At 38.1% G+C, this 24,529-nt stretch overlaps 1 protein-coding gene across 1 annotated transcript in view; it reads right to left on the reverse strand.

The window, feature by feature from the left end:
* Positions 1-24,529, reverse strand: part of LOC150079166 (ubiquitin domain-containing protein UBFD1-like) — a 158,484-nt gene that overhangs the window by 126,937 nt on the left and 7,018 nt on the right. Inside the window, exon 2 of the mRNA XM_090382325.1 lies at positions 5,452-5,613. Coding sequence (XP_090238451.1) covers positions 5,452-5,613 — 162 coding nt within the window. The remainder of the gene's footprint in view (positions 1-5,451; positions 5,614-24,529) is intronic.

Raw genomic sequence — 24,529 nt, forward strand, 5'->3', positions numbered from 1 at the left:
ATGTAATATTTTTGATTTTTTAATTGTTTTCATTTTAATTTCTGGAGAGTATCATACGGAAGTGTTCTACGTATCATATTGAGGTAAACTTCTCTTATTCTTTTACAAATATTGATATCAATATAGAATGTATTGAGCATTACAGCTCTGATTCATTCTATTAAATCTTAAGGTACTGAGAATAAATTTACTGAAGGTAAATAAATTACAGTAAGAGGCATCAGATTCGATGGAATGGTCTTGTATATGTACATGTGTGTGAGTTGTATTATTTTTTTAATACAATCAAACTCAGTTATAACATTATTGAAGAGAACCACAATGTTACTGACACCAGAACTGTTAACCACAATTTTCACCATGTCCTCCATGATAGTTTTTTTTTTTACAAATTCCCAAACATGAAAGGTATTAGAACCTATAGTACTTAGTACCATGTCTGGGTTGAAGGCTGAGAAGACAGAAGATATGATTCAACTTGAATTTCTGTAGATTATAAGTTTCAGAAAATAAATGTGAAAGAAAGTTGTTCCAGAAAGCTGAAGTTGAAGAGATAAATGAGGAAGAAGAAAAATTGGTTCTGTGGGTTTGAAGTTGGACAGACTGACCAGTTGCAGAATGTCTTTGGGTTTGGACAGAAATTATAGAAGCCAATTCAGAAGAACAGTGCCCAGGGAAATATCTATAGAAAAGGCATGCAGCAGAAACAGAACGTCTATGAGACAAAGAGTGGAGACTCTGTAAGAGACAGGTCATTAATTAACCTGACTGCCCTCTTTTGAATGGAGTCTGAAAGCCTGAGAGGGGTTTTCGGAGCAACTTCCCACATCTATAAACACCAAGAACCAAGTTTTTTAGAAGCAAGGAAAGCAACATTTGTAATGTGCTTATGTCAAGAGGGATTAGAAATCAAGGTAATTCCTAATGAAGATATGTGATACATCTTGCCTAGAAATGTGTCATCGAAGATAAGCATAGGAGCAGTAGAACCCTTTTTATGATATATAAGACAGGACTGAATTTTAGAAAGGTCGAAATTAACTGTTATCGTTGCCCTTGGAGAATTACCTAGAGATCATCACTTAAGGAATTAGAAGTGGATATTCGAGAAGTTGAAGCTGTTTGTGTGGGACAGAGGTTTCTCAAACTGAAAGGTGGAATACAATGTGCTAGCATTAGCAAAACTATGGACAGAATTTCTAGTCAGTGGAAGAAGGTCATGATATACAAGAGGAAAAGAATGGGACAAAGAACAGAACCTTGGTGAACAAACACATTAGTGGAAAAGTTAAAAGACATAGCACTATCTAACATTGCCTGTCGCAAATGAGAAAACCAGATATTGAATTGCAAAAAACCGGTCCATAAGATGGAAGTTGATAGATTAAGGGTTGGCTGTTGCTGGATTTCTCCATTACTTAGGAAACAGTAGAGGTAAGTGCAATAGGGTGATAACTGGATGGGAGAGAGTTGTCCTTTCTATGCACAGCTTGGATATGAGCAAATTTCCAAGAAGAAGGAAGGATACTAGTGGAATAAGAAAGTGTAAAAAGGACACAAAGAACAAGATTAAGCTGAGAAGCACATTGAGAACATGAGGAGAAATACCATCAGGACCTGGAGCTTTCTTTGATATCAAGAATGTTTAAACTTCTTCTGACATACTTTTGATGAAAGACCACAGGAGGCACCGAGTGGAGTGTACCAAGAATGGTAGGAGGTGGTTTACCAATATCTTCAATACAAAAGTTAGAAAAAAAGTAGCATGCTAATAAATTGGCTTTATTTTTAGCTTTATCTCCCACCTCTGTTAAAACCTGGTGGTTTTAACAGAGATGGGAGTACAGATAGGCAAAAGTTGCAGCCAATAGCTTTAGCAAGAGACCAGAATGCTCGATTAACATTTGGACCCCAACAACCAAGAGAGATTAGAAGTCAGGGCAATCCCCAATAGAGATATGTGACCTTGTCTAGAAATCTGAGTGTCATCAAAGGTAAGCATAGAAGCAGAAGAATCGTTTTGTGAAATACAAGACAGGAATGAGTTTTAGAAGGCCTGATATCAACTAAGTTATCCTCACCCCCACTGGAGAATTAAATTGAGATCAGCATTTAAGGAATTGGTAGTGGATATTCAAGAAATTGAAGCTGTGTGAGCAGGGCAAGGTTTCTCAAACTGGAAGGTCGAATACAATGTGCTATCGTTCAAAATTTCTGGTGAATGGAAGGTTATCAACACACAAGAGAGAAAAGGGCGGGAGAAAGAACTGAACCTTGGGGAACACCAACATTAGTGGAAGTTAGAAGACAGATGTCCATCATTAAAAGCAGTGATCTGTCAGAGAGAAAACTGAATACCCAATTACAAAACCATAAGATGGAAGCTTATTTATAAGACCTTTATACCAAACATGATCACTTCAAAATACTTTTAAACCAAACAAGATCAAGAAATGTCAAGGATAACTGTTTGAGTTTCCCCCAAACGTTTCCACTGAATTTGTGCATAAATGGGTAACAAAAGCCAATATATCCCCAGTTGACCATATCAGCGATTGAGAAATGCCTTTGAAATGTCAAGAGCAACTGCTTGAGTTTCACCTAACTTTTCCACTGAATTTGTCCATCTACAGAAATTCAAATGTAATGTCAACAAGTATCGTCTTTCATCTTCTCAACCTTCAACCCATGCACAGTACCTCTGGTGCTGGGGCTTGGAGGGGGAACAGGCATTCTGCGTGTTATCAGACACTCAGCCTAAAACACTGATGGATTCAATATCTTTCTATTTTAGAAGATTTAGGAGAAGTCTGGTTGACCTGCCTCCATAAAATCCACTCATGCACACCACATTGGTAAACCCTATTAAATCACTTTGGTGGCAAAGAATGGGCAGAATGGTTCTCTTCAAGGCGCCTGGTCAGTGTGAAGAGGAAAAGACCAAACCCTCCAGCACTCAGCACTTTTGGAAAACATGCCAAAAAAATGGCTCTCAGTTCACAGTAGCTTTCACTCTCCCTCTTATAGCAGCAAGAGAATCAGAGTGGAAGCAGAGGGTGCTAAGAATCTCTTGGTGTGACCAGGCTGCCATGCACAGAAACTGAACTTGGCCTGTTACAATGTAAGATCACTCATTAGTGAAGAGGATATCAGAGCTGGAACAGGAATTAAAAAATGTGAATTGGAATATCAACGGCTTGGCTGAAACAAGAAGAAATGAATCACTTATAAAGTTTATCAAGCGTAAATAGACTGTATACCAACAGAAACAGTGAAAAGAGTGAAGGTGGAGTTGGCTTTTCGGTCCATAAAGATATAAAAATCAACATTTTTGAATTCAGAAGTACATCACCAAAGGTGTCAAGATTACTATTCAGGATTTCTAAGAGGTACAAACTAAACGTTATAATGATATAGGCACCAACATTGAGCCATGATGATAAAGAGGTTGAAGAAATGTACACCAAAATTTAGACTTCTAGGTGAACAGAAAACTCACTACACCATCATTATGGGGAATTTCAATGCTAAGGTTCAAAAGAGACAAATCAGCACAGAAAGAGAAACTATAGGAAATTTTGGAATTGGTGAAAGAAATGAAAGAGGTGAAAGACGTGTCGAATTTGTAGAATCTTGAGGAATGTCAGTAACGAACACTTTTTTTTCAAAAAAAAAGGGTGAACAGAAAGTGGACATGGAAAAGCCAAATGGATTAACAACTAATGAAATTGACTTCATCCTCACTAACAGAAGATATATTGTGAATAATGTTACCATCCCTAACAAGGCAAATAAATGTTGGAAGTGATCACAGAATGGTAAGATGCACACTTCATATAAATGTAAGAAAAGAAAGGAAAAAACTGACTTGAGTAAATAATACGAAGGTCTTTGAGATAACAGAAGAGCAGAAAAAGCAGTATGAACTGGAACTTAAGAACAAGTTTCAGCTTCTGCAGACCTTTCAGGACCAAGATATCAATGAGGAATACAACTTTTTGAAAGTGATAAAGCCCAAGAAAATCTATAAGTAAAAAGAAATCCTAAGAAGAAAAAATTAGTCGAGAAACACTTGTCATGATGAACCAAAGACAACAAATGAAGAGCACGATAAACACTGAGAAGGGCAAAATTGAGTATACTGAGTTATGCAAAGCCATTAAAAAGACTCAGAGAGGACAAAAGAAGATTTAACACAAGAAAAGTAGAACAAGCATTAAGGGAAAATAAAGGACTTAAATCAACAGTCATGAGCAGTAATACAGAAAGACAAATGATACCAAATCTGAATAATAGTGATGGAGACTATAAAGTATTATATAAGGAGCAAGGGAATGATGCCAGCAGAGGGTAAGATGGTTCACAAATTTGCAACAAATACGACATACCCAATATCCTTCCTAATGAGATACAACATGCATTGAAGAAAATGAAGGATCGAAAAGCCCCAGGTGAAGATGAAGTTACTGAAGAGTTGTTAAAATTGGGAGGAAGAGACATAACACAGAAATTGGTAAGACTCTTCACAAAATACATTAGGAAAGCCTAGTCTCCAGCCACTGCAATTTGCAGAACTTAAGCTTCTCTTGGTAAGAGGATCCCTTCATTCCCCTCACCAATCTTGTTGCCCCTCTCTGTACATGCTCAAGTAAATCTACATCCTTCCTAAAATGAGGCCTCCAGACCTGTACGCAGTACTCAAGGCGTGGCCTGACCATTGCCTTATACAGAGGGATAATCATTTCCTTTTCCCTGCTAGCAAAATTCCTGTATAACATTGACAAAACCCAGTGAGCTATCCTGGCAGCCTGTCTGCACTGCTAAGAGACCTTCATATCTGACTGCACAATTATCCCCAGATCTTTTTCATTTTCCATTTAAATTTAAGATCGATTGAAAAATCTTTCTAAAACAGCCAAATACAAAATTTCATGAAACTCCGTCCACTGGAAGTCAAGTTATTAAAATAAAAAATTATTAGATGATAATTATTTTTGAGAATTTTTTCGATTAAATCATTTCTGTAAATTATGTACAAATAGTATCTTACAGGAATACACCCTCCATTTGACATTTATTTCAATGCAAAAACATTTTGACTTAAGGTTGGCATTTTACAAACATATCCATGTTGTAAATAGAGAATAATTTGTATGTATATAAAATAAATAAATAATAAATAAATCTGCAGCCATTTTCAATCCACTGCAGGGATGGAGGTCTATCAGCAAGTCATGTTGAAAGAATGGACCATAATCTGCAAAGCTGGTGCAGTGCAGGTTGACTATATTTAGTAGTCAGGGACTTGAAGGCTTTGTGTGTGTGTGTGTGTGTGTGTGTGTGTGTGTGTGTGTGTGTGTGTGTGTGTGTGTGTGTGTGTGTTTAATTTTACCATTAGAGACACTTCACAGTGATTGTCCAGTCAAGATATTAGAACTATTCAAAATATACCTGAAAGACTGTGTGTAGAATCAACTGCCATTTCTGTAACTGAATCACTATTTTCACTTCCACCTGTTTTCATTTCTGGATCAGGGGCATCTTGTTTACTTACTTCTTGAACATGTGTATTATTCACAGCTTCTATCTGTGTTACAGGTTGTTGAGAGCAGTCTGAAAAAATACATGAAGATTAAAAATTTTAAATAAGTCTATGGTTTAAGTTATCGTATGTATATCTCTCAAAATCAAAATGCACCGTTCTTCTAAGAATTATCATCCCAAGTTAATTTCACTACTATTCATAGAATGGATAACTATAGCCAAAAAGAAAAATTAAATAACTTTATGATAATAAAAGTACTAAAATAAATTTGACACATATAGAGGAATTGAATGGAAGTTATATATGGTGATTAACTCTTAAATAATTAACAGGGGGTACTAAAATGGTAATATAAATAGTGAGAAAAATTGACACCTCCATACTGACAGCAATATTTTCAGGAAACATGGAATGAAAATATAAAAAATGTTCTATTTATACTCCTACACAACCACATATCATTATTAAATATATTTAGGGGGTCATGTGGGCTTGAACCACAGTCAAACCCTCTGATGAAAGTGATTTAACAGTTACTTTATTACTGCACTATTATCATCTTTAACAAATCCACAGCCTGTATTCGAAACATTAGCTTAGGCCTGCTCCAAGGAGGAGCTCTCTCGCCCTTGTTCCTCTCAGCCATAATCTTTCCTTTTCTTTCAGTTCATGCAAACTTGCCTCCGTAGCCAGGTGGGAAGGAGCAGCAGTGCTAATCAAGAAGCGTAGCACACGCTTCTTGATTAGACCGGGGTTCGAGCCCGTCACCACCAAATACGGAGGATGCGGAAAGGTTCAGAGAATGACCACCACATATCCCGGAGCAATATGGCATAAGTTGCTAATGCTCCTAAAACACAAACAAACATAAAATCATGCAAACTTAGTTCTCACTCATAACATCTTGACTTTTCCAGGCCCTTTTGGCAACATCAACCTTTTCAATTCATCATGTAGAGCTCAACAACTGATTGATGACTCCTTGAATCATACTGAACTTGCTGTTCTGCATGTCAACCCCTTGAAGACCAAGTATCTACCGTTTGCGCCTTAGACAATCTCCTCTTTCCTACAAGTTAGAATCCAATCTAAATTAATTCCACCTGTAAACCAATTAAATTCTTCAGAGTACACCTGGATTCTAAACTTCTCAGTCCAGTCCAAGGCACAAAGCTTCCATCTACCATTCTAACAGCATTTTGGTTTATGAAGTGTGACCTCACTCTCATTCATAATTCAAACACTATACAGAAATATTTTGCTATCTTTATCCTATCTCACTTATCTAGTCTTTCATCTTGAAATCTGCTCTTCAGCTTAACATGTTGGGAAAATATTTTCTTACTGGATGGTTAAATGCCAAGCTTGGACATCCTATTGTGTCATCAACTGTACCAACAAACTGAAATAGTGCCTGTTATCATTCACTGTTAATAATTATTTGGTTTGAAGTATTTGGCTCAAGCACAAAGTTTCTTTCTCCTTGCAATCACTAGAAATTGTAAAACAGTGTCGACAATGGCACTCAAGTACTGAGTGGGAAACTTCCCATCCAATATGAAGTAATGTACCACTACTTACAATATCATCATTGGAAAGCCCTGCTTGCAAGGGTGTGCAACTATTCAATTAATTTAGATATACCAACCAAGGATGATAATTCTAGAATTAGAAGACAGTTTGTTAATAGTTAGCAATCAACTTGGTCCACTGCAGATGTAGGTAGAGCTACTTTCCTAACGTGTCGGAATTTACCAAGCAACAGTCGACTTGGTTTTGCCCAGGCCAGAATGTATCTTTTCTTCTTATGAGGCATGGCAGCTTGAACTCCAAATTGTTCATTCTGGGGTTGGCTGCCACTCTATTATGTAAGTGTGGTGCTCCTGAGACCATGGAGCATTTAATATCTGACTGTTACCTCTTTGTAGATTTAAGAAATAATTTACAGCTGCTTATAGAAGTGTACAATGAAGATGACCTACCACATTTTGTCAATGATAAAGACAATTTCCTAGCCTTTTCTAAATTTTCAGACAAATTGTTACATTTTCTGTAAATGAGTACTTAGTTTTGTTCTCTAATGAAAATATGTTTGGTTCTTCCCTATGGTAATTTTTTGTGGATTATTTGTTGTAAATATAAAATTGGATTTAGTGGATTTAACAGACAGGTTATCTGTTGGTTGTGTTATTGGTTCTTGAGCTGAGTGTCTCTCCTGTCATGGTGTGACTTGTAAAGACCATCAGGATAATGATAGCGGTTTGGTGTACAGAGGAAAAGTTGGTTATGCATGTTGTAAATATATCGAATCATACAGCACTGACAAAGTGCTATCTTGTTTGTATACTACGTTTGCCTGCTAAGTTTAATGCTGAAATCTGATAGTGTAGGATCAGATAATCATTGAGTTTTATTAAGAGACTAAGTAGTTGAGTCCTGTACAAAGGGTACTAGGAAAGTTTTGCAATATGACGCAACAATGAATCACAGGAAGCTGCTTGTTGCTGCATGTTGAGACATGTTCATACGTGCATAGTAGCCGCCGCGCCAAGTCGATGGGCTCAGTTATTCATTAGTAGTGAGAGTGTAAAGTGCTTGTGATGGCATCGTGGTCACGAAATGAGATAAGGACAGTTTTGCGGTATAATTTCGTGCGTGGTTTAACCATAGACCAGTGCTTAGAAGAAATGACTCTTGCACTAGATGATGATTGTCCACATCGTACAACGATATTCAGGTGGTATAGAGAATTCCAAAGGGGAAATTTCACTCTGGAGGATTCTGAGAGGCCGGGAAGGCCACGAACGTCAGTTACGGAGGAAAACGTTACTGCTGTGAGGAAAATGCTTGACGAAAACAGGCGAGTGACCTACCAACAGATAGAGGATACTTTGGGCCTAAATGCACCAGCAATTCGTTCGATTCTGCAAGATCATTTGCACGTGAAGAAACTTTGTTCTCTCTGGGTGCCGCATCAACTGACTGAAGAGCAGATGACACGACGTGTGACTTGGTGCCGGGAGATGTTAAAAAAGTTTGATAAGGGACAATCTCGGTATGTGAACAACATCGTGACAGGTGACGAGACTTGGCTGTACTATTACGATCTGCCGACCAAGGCTCAAAACAAAGTTTGGGTCTTTGATGATGACGACACACCCGTAATTGTCAGAAAATCCCGATCTGTAAAGAAGAAAATGATAGCTGTATTTTTCAAATCGAGTGGAATTGTGGAACGTGTCGTTTTGGACACGCAGAAGACAGTCACAGCTAAGTGGTATACTGAGCAATGCCTGCCTAAAGTCATTGGATCTATGAAGAACCTGCGGCCAAAGTCAAGAATGGACACCTGGTACCTCCATCACGATAATGCTGCAGCTCGCCGCGCCAAAGCCTGCACCGAATATTTGACCACGACAGGACTGAAACTTCTTGAGCACCCTCCCTACAGTCCAGACCTTGCTCCCTGCGACTTTGCACTGTTCCCACATGTGAAAATGAAGCTAAAATGGAGGCGGTTTTCCAGTGATGAGGACCTTCTACGGGCTTGGGACAACGAGTGTGCTTTACTCCCTAGTGAAACTTGGCAGAACTGGTTTAAAGATTGGTTTCGGAGGATGGAGAGGTGCATTGAATGCAGAGGAAATTACTCTGAAAAAATTAAATAAACAAAGCTGTATTGCAAAACTTTCCTAGTACCCTTTGTATAATGACTGAATAAGTGTCTGGTTGCTGCGGCCTAATAGTAATACTTTTGAAATGGTGTTAATTAATTAATTGGATTGGTATTCGTAGTTTTGGATTTTCTGATTAAGATCCCTGGGAGTGGTGACCTTACTCACTTAGCTAATAGTATATATTGTATATAGCATTAGCATTAGCAGAGGCATTTGATGCAAGAAAGCAAGCTTATGCAGCATCAGCCAAAAAAAAAAATAAATAAATAAAGTAAAATAAATAAATAACAAATAACCACTTCCACTTCCCCCCTCTGTTCGTTCGAAATACCTGTCCAGCTGAGCCTTAAACTTATTTAGGCTATCAACTTCCACGACAAGGGATGGAAGTCTGTTCCACCTACCAACCACCCGCTGGCTAAAGGCAAATTTCCGCACATGTATCCTACATCTATCTTTCCTCAATTTGAATTTATGCCCTCTCAGGTGATTATTCTGAGCAAGAGGAAGAATCCCATCAGCATTGAGCATGCTCAAACCATTCAAGGCTTTGTACACCTCTATCAGATCACCTCGCTGGTGCCTAGTCTCCAGACACTGTAATTTGCAAAACTTAAGTCTTTCTTCGTAAGAGCACCCACCCCTTTGTTCCATTCACTAATCTTGTTGCCCTTCTCTGTACTCGTTCCAGCAGCTCTACATCCTTCTTGAAATGAGGCCTCCAGGCCTGTATACAGTACTCTAGGTGTGGCCTGACCATTGCCTTATACAAGGGAATAATCACCTCCTTATCCCTGCTAGAAAAATTCCTATATATCATTGACAATACACCATGAGCTACTCTTGCAGCCCGTCTGCACTGCTCAGAGAACTTCATATCTGCCTGCACAACCACCCCCAAGTCCCTTTCATTCTCTACCACTGTCAGTGTAGTACCACACAGTTGATACGTTGCTCTGGGGTTGCTGTTTCCCATATGTAGTACTTTACATTTGTCAATGTTAAACTTCATTTGCCACCTCCCAGCCCATCTGCTCAACCTTTCCAGATCCTGCTGCAGCAGCATAGTGTCGGTAGTGTCCTTGACAACCCTGCCAACCTTCGTATCGTCTGCAAACTTGGACATTAAGCTTGATATACCATCATCAATATCATTTATAAATACAGAAAACAATAAAGGACCCAATACTGAACCCTGAGGGACTCCACTAATAACATTAGTCCACGATGAGCAGTGTCCATTGATTACCACTCTCTGTCTTCTCCCCCTCAACCACCCCTTTATCCATAGCAGCAATTTGCCTCCAATGCCACACTGCTCCAATTTGTGCAGCAGTCTTCCATGTGCAACAGTATCAAAAGCCTTTCTAAGATCCAAGTATATAATATCAAAGTTATTCCCTGCACTGCATCCAGTTCTTTTATGACTGCATCATAGTATCCAATCAAACTGGTCAGGCAAGACTTCCCCTTAACAAAACCATGCTGTGTCCGAGCTATAACTGAAGTCTTGTCTAGATGATCCTGCAGTGCTTCTTTAACCAGTGCCTCCATTAATTTTCCGGGAACAGCAGTTAAACTCACAGGTCTATAATTACTTGTGTTAGCCTTTGATCTTCCCTTGTGAATTGGGGTCACATTTGCACATCTCCAGTCCATGGGTACCTCCCTGAGTCCAAGGAAGCTCTCATAATTATGGCTAAGGGTTTGCTTACTTCCTTTGCTGCCTCCTTTAATATAACTGGATAGATCCCATCCACCCCAGGTGCCTTTCTTGTGTTTATCTTCAACAATTTCTCCTCCACTTTACTCTCAGTTATTACAAGATTCTCTAGCTTACTGCTAGAGTTGAATACACCTCTGGCATTCCCCTCGATGAATAACTCCTCATGTGTGAACGTCGATGAAAAATATTCATTTAGTTTGTTAGCTACCTGAGCAGGGTCATCAACAGTTGACCCATCGATATCAAGTGGACCAATCTGATTCATCCCCTTCCTTCTAGAGTTTACATAAGTAAAGAACTCTTTGCTTTATCTGTCTTTATCTATAGGTACTTTAACTGGATCAAAATGTCCAATACTCAGTCTATATATTTCTATCTATCTTCTATTCCCTTCGTTCTTAGTTATTTCCAGGAGATGCCTCATTCTTTCATCTCCAATCAGTCTATCCTTTCCCTTTCAACCCCTACTTCTCCTTTGATAATAATTTTCTTTCTTTCTTTCTCTCTCTCTCTCTCTCTCTCTCTCTCTCTCAACTATTGTAAACTTTTCTCTTCTATTTCAGAGGATGTCTATTTCTTTTTCCCCTTATCTTCTATCCAACTTTTCCTTCCCTTCCAATCCCAACACTTTTCATTCTTATCTCCACTTCCTTCCCTAAACACCTTGGGGCTCCTAGGCTTGCCTGATAGACACAGTAAGAGTTTCAGTTAAAAAGCAGTCCCTGGCATGCCTCTTCATGGCCAAGGTTGGAAGTCACCAGGCGCCAGCACTCAACGTAACAACACACATACTTAACACATCTATATACATACATACACTTGCCGGCCTTGGCCTTATGCCTTTTCAGATGCTACGGCGACATATAGGGGAAATCTTGGAGCAAGCAATTAAAACAAACACACCTTGACCTTGTCATCATTCACTGGCATTACAAAACAATTCAGCATTTTGTAACTCTGATTGTTGGCCAAAGTGATTTCTTTAATATCTGCAACTTTCTTCAGTGGCAAATTCCACCCAAGACTACCATTGCCACTCCATCTCTTCAGTCTAAACTCTCCAGAATAAACATTTAATTCTTCATAATCAACAATTCCATCAAGCTAGCTACATCCTTCGATCTTGATCCTGAAATCTGGATTCACAAAAAAATGTACCAGAAAGATGTAAAATCTGGATTCACAACAAGATGTACCAGAAAAAGAATTTTAAATCATTCATATGAACTTCTAATTTTGCTGACTTGTTATCTCAAGTTTCATTGAGCTTGTCACAATTTATATTTTATTATTATTGCTGAAATTGTGTAAACCCCTTCTAGCATGGCTGTACCAGTATATTGCCCTTACTTTATTGTATGGCAATAAATGATTGATTATATAAATCAAACATGTTTTTGATTCATATATAAAATATATAAATCATCTACAACGATCATTTAATTACATCAGGTCTAATATGCATCAGGCCAATCCTAAAAACCTACAGTCCCAAATGAGGTCAAGTTGCTTCAGATCTACTTGTAAGGCATCTTGTTTACTACAGATTCTATAAAAAATTACATTCCAACCACCACAAGTCCTCGTATCCAATAACACAGAAAAAATCCACTACGAATTCAAGAACAGGTCAATGATTGCAAACCTACTGGTAACTACTAATGATATTCTGGCATTTGAGCAGAACAGCAAGAAAACTGTATTTCATGAATGATTTTTACAGTTCTTAATGAGTTGGTTACCATTAGAGATTGAGTATCCTCTATCTTTACAATGCGCTGCCTTGGTACTGTACTTCAATAAATAAAATTATCACAAATCAATGACTGAGTTAATCCCCATTAGGATGTCATTTAAGGATCTTTATTAGGATATTTAAATTGTATGTCATTTTTTAAAGACAGTCTTAAATTAACATTAGGAAAAAAACGAGTAAAAAGTCATTTTTCCTGTAATGGCATAGACCTTCACTCTTCACAAATAGTTGTCATGACTTTGCACTATTTCTAACATTGGAGCATTTCCCTATTGAATCAGTTACTGTATTTTCTTTTCTTTTCTTTTTTTTTCAATATAGAGAATTCTGCTACTTTTACAGGTTGATATAGCATTGCACAACATCACACAAAGCCAAGGAAATGCTATTAAAGAAAAACAAAAGCAAGGGGCAACATATTATAAAAGATGCACATGATTTAAACAGAAAAGTTTTTTTTTAAACCTTGGTTACTTCATGTGAAGTAGTACAAACCAAAGCAATTCATCCTGCAGGTACAGTAAACTCTGGAAGGAGGTATCAATTTACAGGAAAAGTATTCACTTTTTTCTTTTCAAATTAAAAAAAAAAAAATGTCTGTGTTAAGATACTACAATCTCAAACTAGGAAAATAACATATTTAATAATACATTTATGTACTTTAAAGCTTGGGGTTTTTTGGATTGTGCAAGTTGTGCAATAAACCTGCCAACTTTATTAGTGTAATCAGAAGTACCAAACTTAAAAAAAAATGAACTGCATATCCAAAGATAATGGGCTGGACTAGCAGGTCTTGGTCCCAGTTGCTTTCAACAATTCTGATCCCATCTGAATCACTTACCATGTCATGATTATTAGTCAATAACCCATATTTGCTGCTAGTCCCAGTTGTTGTTATTTGGTTTTTAGGAGCATTAGCAACTAAGGCCATATTGCTCCGGGGATATGCGGTGGTCATTCCTTGACCTTTCCGCATCCTCCGTATTTGGTGGCTCACGGGCTCGAACCTTGGTCTAATCAAGAAGCATGTGCTACGCACTGCTGCTCCTACCCACCTGGCTAGCTAGTCCCAGTAGCATCAACACTAGGCCACCTGGGAGAACCTATCCCTGCAGAGATATACAGGGTGTCCATAAATTATTCACCTGATTATGAAGCTCGATTCAAATTTTATTGTAATAGGTATCTTAAAAATGTTTGTTGCAGTTATCAAAGCAACTCAATGAATTTTTTCTCATGCAATTGGCAGCCTTGATCCCAGCAAACATTGCAACAGTACAGCATTAAAATGGCAACAGTGCAGAAGAAAGCAATTTGCATGTTTTGGCTGTAGAATACCAAATCTGCAGTGGCTATAAGATGTTTTCGACGGAAATTTCAGAAAGGTCCACTTATGGAACAATCAATGAAGTGATGGTAGAAGCAGTTTCAAGAAACTAGCAGTGTGCTGCATCAGAAAGAAGTAGACAAGCCTAATGTATCTGCAGATAAAGTTTTTGGAAATTCAGGAAGTGTTTACTTGATGTCCTACAAAACCTAACTGCTGGGAAAACCTGCAGCTGCAAATACCACGAGCAATACTGCACAGAGTGTTTTGCAAGAGATTGAAACTTTATGCTTACAAAGTGCAATTGTCCAGGAAATTAAACCTCATGACAAACTACAAGAGGAATTTGCTGTTCACATTCTCAGAAGTATAGACAAAGATGAGTACTTTCTAGAAAATGTCATTCAGTGATAAAGCCACATTCCACCAGTCTGGTAAAGCTAACAGACACAATCACCTCATGAGAGATCTGAAAATCCCCATTCAGTTCATAAACGTGGGCATGATAGTCCCAAATGTGAAATGCAAAGGTAAATGTGTGGTGCGTACCCTTTGGCCAGGTGACTGAGCCATTTTTCTTCCATGAGAATACCATGAACCCTGCAAATTATCTAGATATGTTCAAATTGTATGCTGCATCTTAGCCGGAAGATATGCAGCCACATGTTCTATCAGCAAAATGGGGCACTACCACACTGAAGCTTGCATTTGTGCAATTTCCTCAATAAAAATTTCCTAACCGATGAATCTGTCAGGATGGTCCCATTCCATGGCCACCTCATTCCCCGAATATCACACCTATGGATTTCTTTATAAGGGGGCTATGTAAAGGACAAGGAGTATGCAAAAAAAAAAAAAGTTAACATTAGAGAGTTAAAAGACCAGATTGAACAGGCAGTGACCTCCATTTCTCAAGAGATGCTTCAAAACACGTGGAATGAAGCTACAGTCTTGACAATTTACATGCTACCAAAAGTGACCATGTGAAGGTTATTGAATTGCAATTGTATGATAAGAAATTTTTTGGGTCTCTTTATTAAGTGCAGCAAACTAATCAGAAAATTTTCTCCCTAAATGTCAAGCTTCTTTTACAAATAGAATTTTAATCGAGCTTCATAATCAGGTGAATTAATTTATGGCCACCCTGTATTACAAAATTGATCTTTTTTCTAGTTTGTGCTTCAAATAAAACAAGCATATCACCTGCACTTCACCTATTTGACCTAAAGAAACCACCAAGAAACTAATCAGAAACTCTTTTTTTCCCCCAAAATGTCAAGCTTCTTTTGCAGTAAGTTATAGGGGTTTTTTGTCTTGCTCTATTTGAAGTCACCTTCCTGTTAAAATAGGAAAGTTACTTAAAATAGAGCAAGCATTAAAATAGTAAAGTGTTTTTTTGCTAAAAAAAACACTTTCCTATTTCAACAGGGATTGTTGTTTTGCTAAGTGCAATACTGAGGAAACTTGTTCCATGTATGAAAAAGCCTAGCTATTTTCTATACAAATACCCAGTGTGTTCATGTACTTCAGAAAACAAATTAAATATTATTGTGTTCAATTTGAATGATTGAAAATATTGATATATTAATATTTTTTATTAAGGTCAAAAGCATAAAAGAACAAGACTTTTACTGAAACTGTTAAAATTCAATCCAAAATAACATTTGAGATATATTCATTGAAATATATACAAATGTGTTTGTAGTTCTATGAATGTCCTTAATCATATCCTATGCACATTTTCAGACCAACTGCAATTACTGCTCTGATAATCAGTATAAGAACAATGGCATCCATCTTTTCAACAACTAAAGTGGAGCGCGTGACTGTATCCATGAGTTGGAGAAGACTGTGCAGCTCCAACAAACGCTTTTTATTTATATTTAGCTGTTTTATTGACTTAATTGTCATATAAAATTATTTTCTGTACGTAGCTTTATAGTCCTAGTCAAGCTCCTTGGTTTATTTTGAATTTAGATAGCGATTTTGAAAGTTAATACTTACAGTGTCCATAGATACAGTGTTCATAACTTGCCGCCATTATTATACGATACAGAATAGCTTAACGTACATCCCAATGTGCATTATACTATTCTATTAACTTGATAGTGTAAGATTTAACGTAAAACTAGATAGCGAAATACGTAGCACTGTATTAGATTTCTGTTAGCTTAGTATAATATTATCAAATAATGAATTAAAAATTTATTAATCTTATTACATTTCATTGTTAATTAAATTTATTTAAACAGAATCATGACTCAGACTAGAGCAGCAAAGCAATGAGCACAAAGTAGCAGTAATACTATGGCTAGAGGGAGAACCGAAGGGGGCAATTCTCCAACACATCAGTCTAAAAAAATGTGCAAAATTTTAAATGTTTGCAAACCTGTCTAGAACAGGACATGATCTAGCCAGTGAGGATGTCTGTGTGTGTGCTAGGTGGTGAAGAAATTAGGCGCCAACTCAGCGTTCAGATGGGTGACTAAAGATTTTGAGGTGTAGGGTAGATTCCATCGAAGAAATTAATATGAGGGGGGCCAATCAAGCTCTCAGCTGCCCAACTCAATGCCAGAGCTCACTCCTGTGCATCAGGCAACACAACAGCAATCTCCAAAGCAGAATGCACTGGTCCCACAGGAGCTAGTTATTGTCAGTGACAACTGTTACAGGGAGACAGGAAATATATTATGCAAAAACGATAGGTGAAACAGGACCAGGGTATGTCTGCTAGCAGCAAAAGTTGATGACTTTGTAGAGCAGATATCATCTTTTAAGGGCACAAAGGGTGATATTGTTGGCACTAATGTTGGCACTAATAATCTTAAAAGTAAGAGATTTGCAGATTTACTTAACAAGTACAGGTCAATGTTGAAAAAAAGTTGCAAGTTAGGATTAAATTTTAAAGTGACTGCAATTCTGCCCAGACATGATAGGAAGGAGTATATGATGAGAGCCTTGTCAATCAATTTAGCCCTAGAAAGATTGTGCAAAGGCTCATGGGGTAGAATTTTTTCAGTGTAGTCTGTTCTTGATAACAGAAGAGACTGCTTCTAGAGGGATGGGACACACTTAAATAGAAAGGGTGCAAGAATATTTTCTGATGCTATAAACAGTGTTAGGTGGGTCGAAAAACTTTTAGCTTAAGGGATTCACATATTAAAGATTGACAGTAGCCGCAAGCAGATGCAAAAGTGATTCTTGCACTGCTTCTATTGTAATGAGCAGCAGCCTGGAAAACAAGATGCAGGATATTTCAGAGACTGCTGGGAGTCATTACAAGTAAACACATGGGTTGTGTAAGGGTAGCTAAGAATAGGAACAGATGCATGTATACTTGCGTGTACACCAATGCTAGGAGTTTGGTAAATAAATTTGATGAATTTGAGGTATTGCTCAAAACATCAAAGGCATATATTGTTGGGATATCAGAGACGTGGTGTCACACAGATATAAGGAATGCAGAACTGGAATTTGGGGAGTACAATGCGTACAGAAAGGACAGACAGCATAAGAAGGGAGGAGGGGTTATGCTTTAGTTAAGAAACACAAAATCCAAGGAAGTGAAGCCAATTGGCATCACTGGACAGTGCAGTGTAGAGTCAGTTTGGTGTGACATAAGCATTGGGAGATAAAAATTGAGAGCAGGAGTGTGCTATAGGCCTAATGACTCTGATGAGTATAATAAGAAACTGTACAGGGAAATAGTGGGCCAGTAAATCAGAGTCATATAATGGGGGATTTTAATTTCCCAGATATTGACTGGAATTTGTGGATTGGTCACTCCCACACTAGCAAGGCTTTTGTGGATTTATTGGATGATTGTTTTCTACATCAGCATGTTCGGGAGGCAACTAGAGGGAGTAATACTCTTGATCTGATTATCAGTAGTGATTCTTCACGCATTAAGAATCTGCAGATAAAGGAACCACTAGGTGGCAGTGATCACAGTGTGCTGAAGTGGTTGTTGTTATTTGGTTTTTAGGAGCATTAGCAACTAAGGCCATATTGCTCCGGTGCGGTGGTCATTCCCTGACCTTTCCGCATCCTCCGTATGTGGTGGCGACGGGCTCGAACCCCGGTCTAATCAAGAAGCGTGTGCTACGCACTGCTGCTCCTTCCCACCTGGCTACGGAGGCGCCTGTGCTGAAGTGGGATTTACTCAAAGAGGTAACTACCATCAGGGGTAAAGGGGAGGGTTTTTGCTTTCATAAAGGTGACTACGATGGTCTGAGACGGTATTTAAATTCTATACAGTGGAACCAACTGATAATGTTACCAAGCAAATTCAAAATGGGAAGCATTTAAAGAACTTAGCTTGGAAGCTACTAGGCGTTACATACCAACTAAGAAATATTGTTCAAGGTTTAGGCCTAAATGGATGTCACATGAACTAATGAGACATAGGGCAGAGAAGAAAAATGCATGGGATACATATAAATTACCATGTGACACAGAAGCCTATGATAGATATAAGCTGATCTGTAACCAAGTTACTAAGGAGGTTAGGCAGGTGAAGGCAGATTACGAGAAATCTTTGGCAAAGGATGCAAAGAAAAACAGCAAAGAGTTCTTTACTTATGTAAACTCTAGAAGGAAGAGGATGAATCAGATTGGTCCACTTCATATCGATAATTCAACTGTTGATGATTCTGCTGCGGTAGCTAACAAACTAAATGAATATTTTGCATCGACATTCACACATGAGGAGTTATTCAGTGAGGGGAATGCCAGAGGTGTATTCAACTCTGGCAGTAAACTAGATAATCTTATAATAACTGAGAGTAAAGTGGAGGAGAAATTGTTGAAGATGAACACAAGAAAGGCACCAGGGGTGAATGGGATCTATCCAGTTATATTAAAGTAGGCAGCAAAGGAAGTAAGCAAACCCTTAGCCATAATTATGAGAGCTTCCTTGGACTCATGGGAGGTACTCATAGACTGGAGATGTGCAAATGTGACCCCCAATTCACAAAGGAGGATCAAAGGCTGACACAAGTAATTATAGACCTGTGAGTTTAACTTCTGTTCCAGGAAAATTAATGGAGGCACTGGTTAAAGAAGCACTGCAGGATCATCTAGACAAGACTTCAGTTATAGCTCGGACACAGCATGGTTTTGTTAAGGGAAAGTCTTGACTGACCAATTTGATTGGTCAGGCAAGGAATGATTATTCCCTTGTATAAGGCAATGGTCAGGCCACACCTTGAGTACTGTATACAGGTCTGGCGGCCTCATTTTAAGAAGGATGTAGAGCTGCTGGAACGAGTACAGAGAAGGGCAACAAGATTAGTGAATGGAACAAAGGGCTGCACTTATGAAGAAAGGCTTAAGTTTTGCAAATTACAGTGTCTGGAGACTAGGCACCAGCGAGGTGATCTGATAGAGTTGTATAAAGCCTTAAATGGTTTGAGCATGCTCAATACCGATGGGATTCTTCCTCTTGCTCAGAATAATCACCTGAGAGGGCATAAATTCAAATTGAGGAAAGACAGATGCAGGATAGATGTGCGGAAATTTGCCTTTAGCCAGCAGGTAGTTGGTTGGTGGAACAGACTTCTATCACTTGTTGTGGAAGTTGATAGCCTAAATAAATTTAAGGCTCAGCTGGACAGGTATTTTGAATGAACAGAGGGGGGGTGAAATGAAAGGGTTTTTTTTTTTTTTTTTTTGGCTGATGCTGCATAAGCTCACTTGCTCACTTTCTTGCATCATATTCCTCTACTAATGCTAAGTTCAAGAGCTGCTTTGAGTCATCGTCCAACAAGAAAATACATGGGTTGTGTTAGGGTAACTAAGAGTAAGAATAGGTGCATGTATGCTTGCATGAACACCAATAGGAGTTTAGTAAATAAATTTGATGTGCTGGTCAAGACATCAAAGGCAGATATTGTTGGAAATATCAGCGACGTGGTGTCACACAAATATAAGGAATGCAGAATTGGAATTTGGGGAGTACAGTGTATACAAAAAGGATAGACAGGATAGGAATAGAGGAGGGATTACGCTGTTAATTAAGAAACACGTAAAACCAAATATTGACTGGAACTTGTGGATTGGTCACTCGCGCGCGCTAGCAAGACTTCTGTGCATTTATTGGATTACTATTTTCTACAGTAACATGTTCGAGGGACAACCAGAGAGAGTAATGCTCGATCTAATTATCAGCAGTGATTTTTCATGCATTAAGAATTTGCAGATAAAGGAACCACTAGGTGACAGTGATCACAGTGTACTGATGTAGGATTTACTTAAAGATGAAACTACCATCATGGGTAAAGGAAAGGGGTTTTGTTTTCGTAAAGGTGACTACAGTGGTCTCAGAGAGTTTTTAAATTCTATACAGTGGGATCAACTGATGATGTTTGAAACAGCCAATTCTAAATGGGAAGCTTCAAGGAATTAATCTTGGAAGCTACTAGGCTTTTCATACCAACTAAGAAATAGTGTTGAAGATTTAGATCTAAATAGATGTCAGATGAACTAAGGAGGCTCATGGCAGAGAAGAAAAATGTGGGATGCATATAAATTATCAGGTGAAACAGATGCCTATGGCAATATAAGCTAGTCTATAATCAAGTCACAAAGGAGATTAGGCAATCACAGGCTAATTACGAGAACCCTTGGTAAAGGATGAAAAGAAAAACAACAAAGACTTCTTTAATTATGTAAACTCTAGAAGAAAGTGGATGAATCAGATTGGTCCACTTGATTTTGGTGGTTCGACTGTTGATGATCCTGCTCAGATAGCTGACAAACTGAATGAGATTTTGCATCTACATTCGCACATGAGGAATTCTGTAAAGAAGGGGAGGTTAGTAAATGATTTTGTAATAGAAGAAAGCAAAGTGGAGGAGAAATTGTTGAGTTAAACATAAAAAAGGCACCTGGGGCAGATGGAATCTATCCAGTTATATTGAAAGAGGCAGCGAGGGAAATTAGCAAACCCTTAGCCATATTTATGAGAGCATTCTTAGATTCAGGGAAGGTCACCATGGACTGGAAATGTGCAAATATATCCCCAATTCATAAAGGGGATTCTCAAAGGGTGACACATAATTATAGACCTGTTAGTTTAACTTTTGTTCCAGGGAAAATAATGGAGTCACTGGTTACAGTGATGCAGAATCATCTAGATAAGACTGCAGTAATAGTTGATATACATCATGGGTTTGTTAAGGAGAAGAGTTGTCTGATCAATTTGATTGGATACTACGATGTGGTCACAAAGGAACCAAATGCAAAAAATAATTTTGATATCATGAACTTGGATTTCAGGAAAGCTTTTGATACCGTTGCACATGGAAGACTGCTTTACAAATTGGAGCAGTATGGCATTAGGGGCCAGTTGCTGCAATGGATAAAAGGATGGTTGAGTGGGAGATGGCAGAGAGTGGTAATGAATGGACACTGCTCTACGTGGCCTAATGTTATTATTAAGGAGTCCACCAGGGTTCAGTGCTGGGCCCATTGTTGTTTTGTGTGTTTATTAATGATATCGATGAAGGTATATCAGGATTAATGTCCAAATTTGCAGATGATACAAAGGTTGGCAGGGTTGTTAATGATAGTAAAGACAGTATACTACTGCAGCAGGATCTAGAAAAGTTAGGTAGATGGGCTGAGAAGTGGCAACTGAGGTTTAATATTGACAAATGTACCGAAGAGAAATGTACCAACTGTGTGATACTACACTCAGGAGGTCAATCTGTATCATTAAGATTTTTATTATAGAACAAATTTCATGATAAACAATAAAAGGAAAGTTTCTGTTAAGCTTAGTAAAGCCAATTCTTGAATATAATTACCAAGTGCTCCAAAACTAAAATTTAAAATTAGTGGTGTCTATAAGTCCAATAAAAATGGTTCCTTATCGTAACCTTTGATCTCAAGCAAGCAAGCAAACAGAGACACTCGCTAGTCGGAGATTGCTTATGAATGTAGCAAGGTGTAAATCAATGTAGGACATGGTTTTTCAATATCATTTCTTTCAAGTTTCACTCACCAACAATGAAAATAATGCACAAAGGCAGAGGTTGGAAAAAAAAAAAAAAAAAAAAATTTTAACGCACAAATCTGAAGCACATTAAATGTGGGGGGGGGGATTTAAAAAAATTAATTAAAGATCATCTTTGCAGTATAATAAATGGATTTTTCAGTTGTGTTCATAAAATATTCAAAATTAAAATGCTATCGTAAAAGTGAACAATTTTCTTTCTTGCATCTAATTATCAAGCATTTCAAAGCAAGATTATGGAACATCAGCAAAAAAAAAAAAAAAACTTCCCACATCACCTATCCATCCCCTCCAATAAGATTGGTTGGCATCAATTTCCTCCCTGAAATAATATCAACAGATTCTCGTATAAAATATGTTCAAAAACTAAGATATCTGCATAAAAAGTTCTCATCACCCTAACACTTTTCAAATACTAGGTTTTTTTTTGGTTTTTTTTATGAAAACCCTAAACATGAAAGATATTAGAACATATAGTACCGTGCATGGAATGGAGGTTGAGTAAACGAAAGAAGATATCTGTTGACATTAGACTTGAACTTCTGTAATTTTCAGGAAATACGTATGAAGGAAGGTTGTTCCAGAAAACGGCAGCTGAATGAATAAATGAGGAAGATGAAAAGTTGGTTCTGTGAGTTTGAAGTTGGACAGTAAATGGATGTTGGCTAGTGGCTGCACGGGTTTGGACTGTTTTGAAAGACAGCACGGGAATACTAGAAGCCAATTCAGAAGAACAATGCCCATGGAAGTATCTGTAGAAAAGGCATGCAGCAGAAACAGTACATCTATGAGACAGCAAGTGCAGAGACTCTGTTAGAGTGGAGTCATTAATTAACCTAACTGCCCTCTTCTGAATGGAATCTAGAAGCCTGAGAGGGGTTTGGGGGCACCGCCGCAGATGTGGGAACAATATTCCATGGTAGGGCAGATTTACGATTTGTACAGAGTGAACAGCTGTTTGGAAGAAAAGTAATGCCGAGAGCAAAAGAGAAAACCAAGTTTTTTAGATGCAGAGTAAGCAATATTTGTAATGTGCTTGTGCCAAGAGAGATTAGAAGTCAGGGTAATCCCCGAAAGAGATATCATTTTGCCTAGAAATCGAAGTGTCACCAAAGATAAGCATAGGAGCAGAAGAATCCTTTTTGCGAGATATAAGATAAGACTGAGTTTTAGAAGGATTGAAATCAACTAAGTTCTCTTTGCCCCACTGGAGAATTACTTGGATACCAGCATTTAAGGAATTGGTAGCGGATATTCGTGAAGTTGAAACTGATTGAGCAGGGCAAGGCTTCTCAAAATGGAAAGTAGAATGCAATGTGCTATCATCGGCAAAGCTATGGATAGGATTTCCAGTCAATGGAAGGTCATTTTTATACAACAGCAAAAGTGTGAGGGAAAGAACTGAACCTTGGGGAACACCAGGATTAGTGGGAAAGTTAGAAGACAGAGAGCCATCTACTATCACCCTCAGTGAGCAATCAGAGAGAAAACTGGATAACCAATTACAGAAAACAGTTGGTGAACCATAAGATGGAAGCTTGTTTAGAAGACCTTTATGCCAAACACGATCGAAAGACTTTGAGATGTCAAGAGTAACTGCTTACGTTTCACCAAACTTTTCCATTGAATTTGTCCATAAATGGGTAACATAAGCCAGAATATCACCAGTGGATCGACACTGACGGAATCCATACTGGCAATCATTGATCAGACAGAAGGTTTCTAGGTAGTTTAAGAGTTGGCAGTTAATTGATTTCGTCATTATTTTAGAAAGAGTAGAAGTAATTGCAATGGGACGATAACTGGATGGGAGGGATTTGTCAAGCTTTTTAGCAACTGGCTGGATATGAGCAAATTTCCAAGCAGAAAGAAAAACGCCTTTGGAATAAGAAAGTGAAAAAAGGCAGCAAAGAACAGGAGTAAGTTCAGGAGCACAGGTTTTGAGAACAAGTGGAGAAATACCATCAGGACCTGGAGCTTTCTTAGCATCAAAATTCGTCAAAATCCTTCTGACATCCTTTTGACGGAAGACCATAGAAGGCACTGAATGGAGTGTGTTGGGAATGGTGGGAGGTGTTTTACCAAGAACATTAATACATAAGTAGGAAGAAAAATGGGATGCTAGCAAGTCAGCTTTATCCTTGGCTGAAGTGACAACAGAACCATCTGGTTTTGACAGAGGTGGGAGCAGAGATGGGCAAAATTTGTGGCCAATAGCTTTCACAAGAGACCAGAATGCTCAGCTACCATTAGGGAAAGAAGCAAGTTTTCTACTCTTAGCCTGTTCAAAATCTAGTTTGGACTGATTAAAAACTGCTTTACAATTGTTGTGAGCTTTGGTGTAGGTAGAAAATGAAACTGAAGAATTGGAAACAAGCCAATTACGACATGCAACGTTCTTTTCTTGAACAGTCTAAGCACATTTATCAGAAAACCAAGATTTAGATAAAGGACGAGATTTTAAAGTGGAGTGTGGGATAA

The sequence above is a fragment of the Mastigoproctus giganteus genome, chromosome 10 (genome assembly GCF_048544385.1).
Source record: "Mastigoproctus giganteus isolate SK-2022 chromosome 10, ASM4854438v1, whole genome shotgun sequence".
Classification (NCBI taxonomy): domain Eukaryota; kingdom Metazoa; phylum Arthropoda; class Arachnida; order Uropygi; family Thelyphonidae; genus Mastigoproctus; species Mastigoproctus giganteus.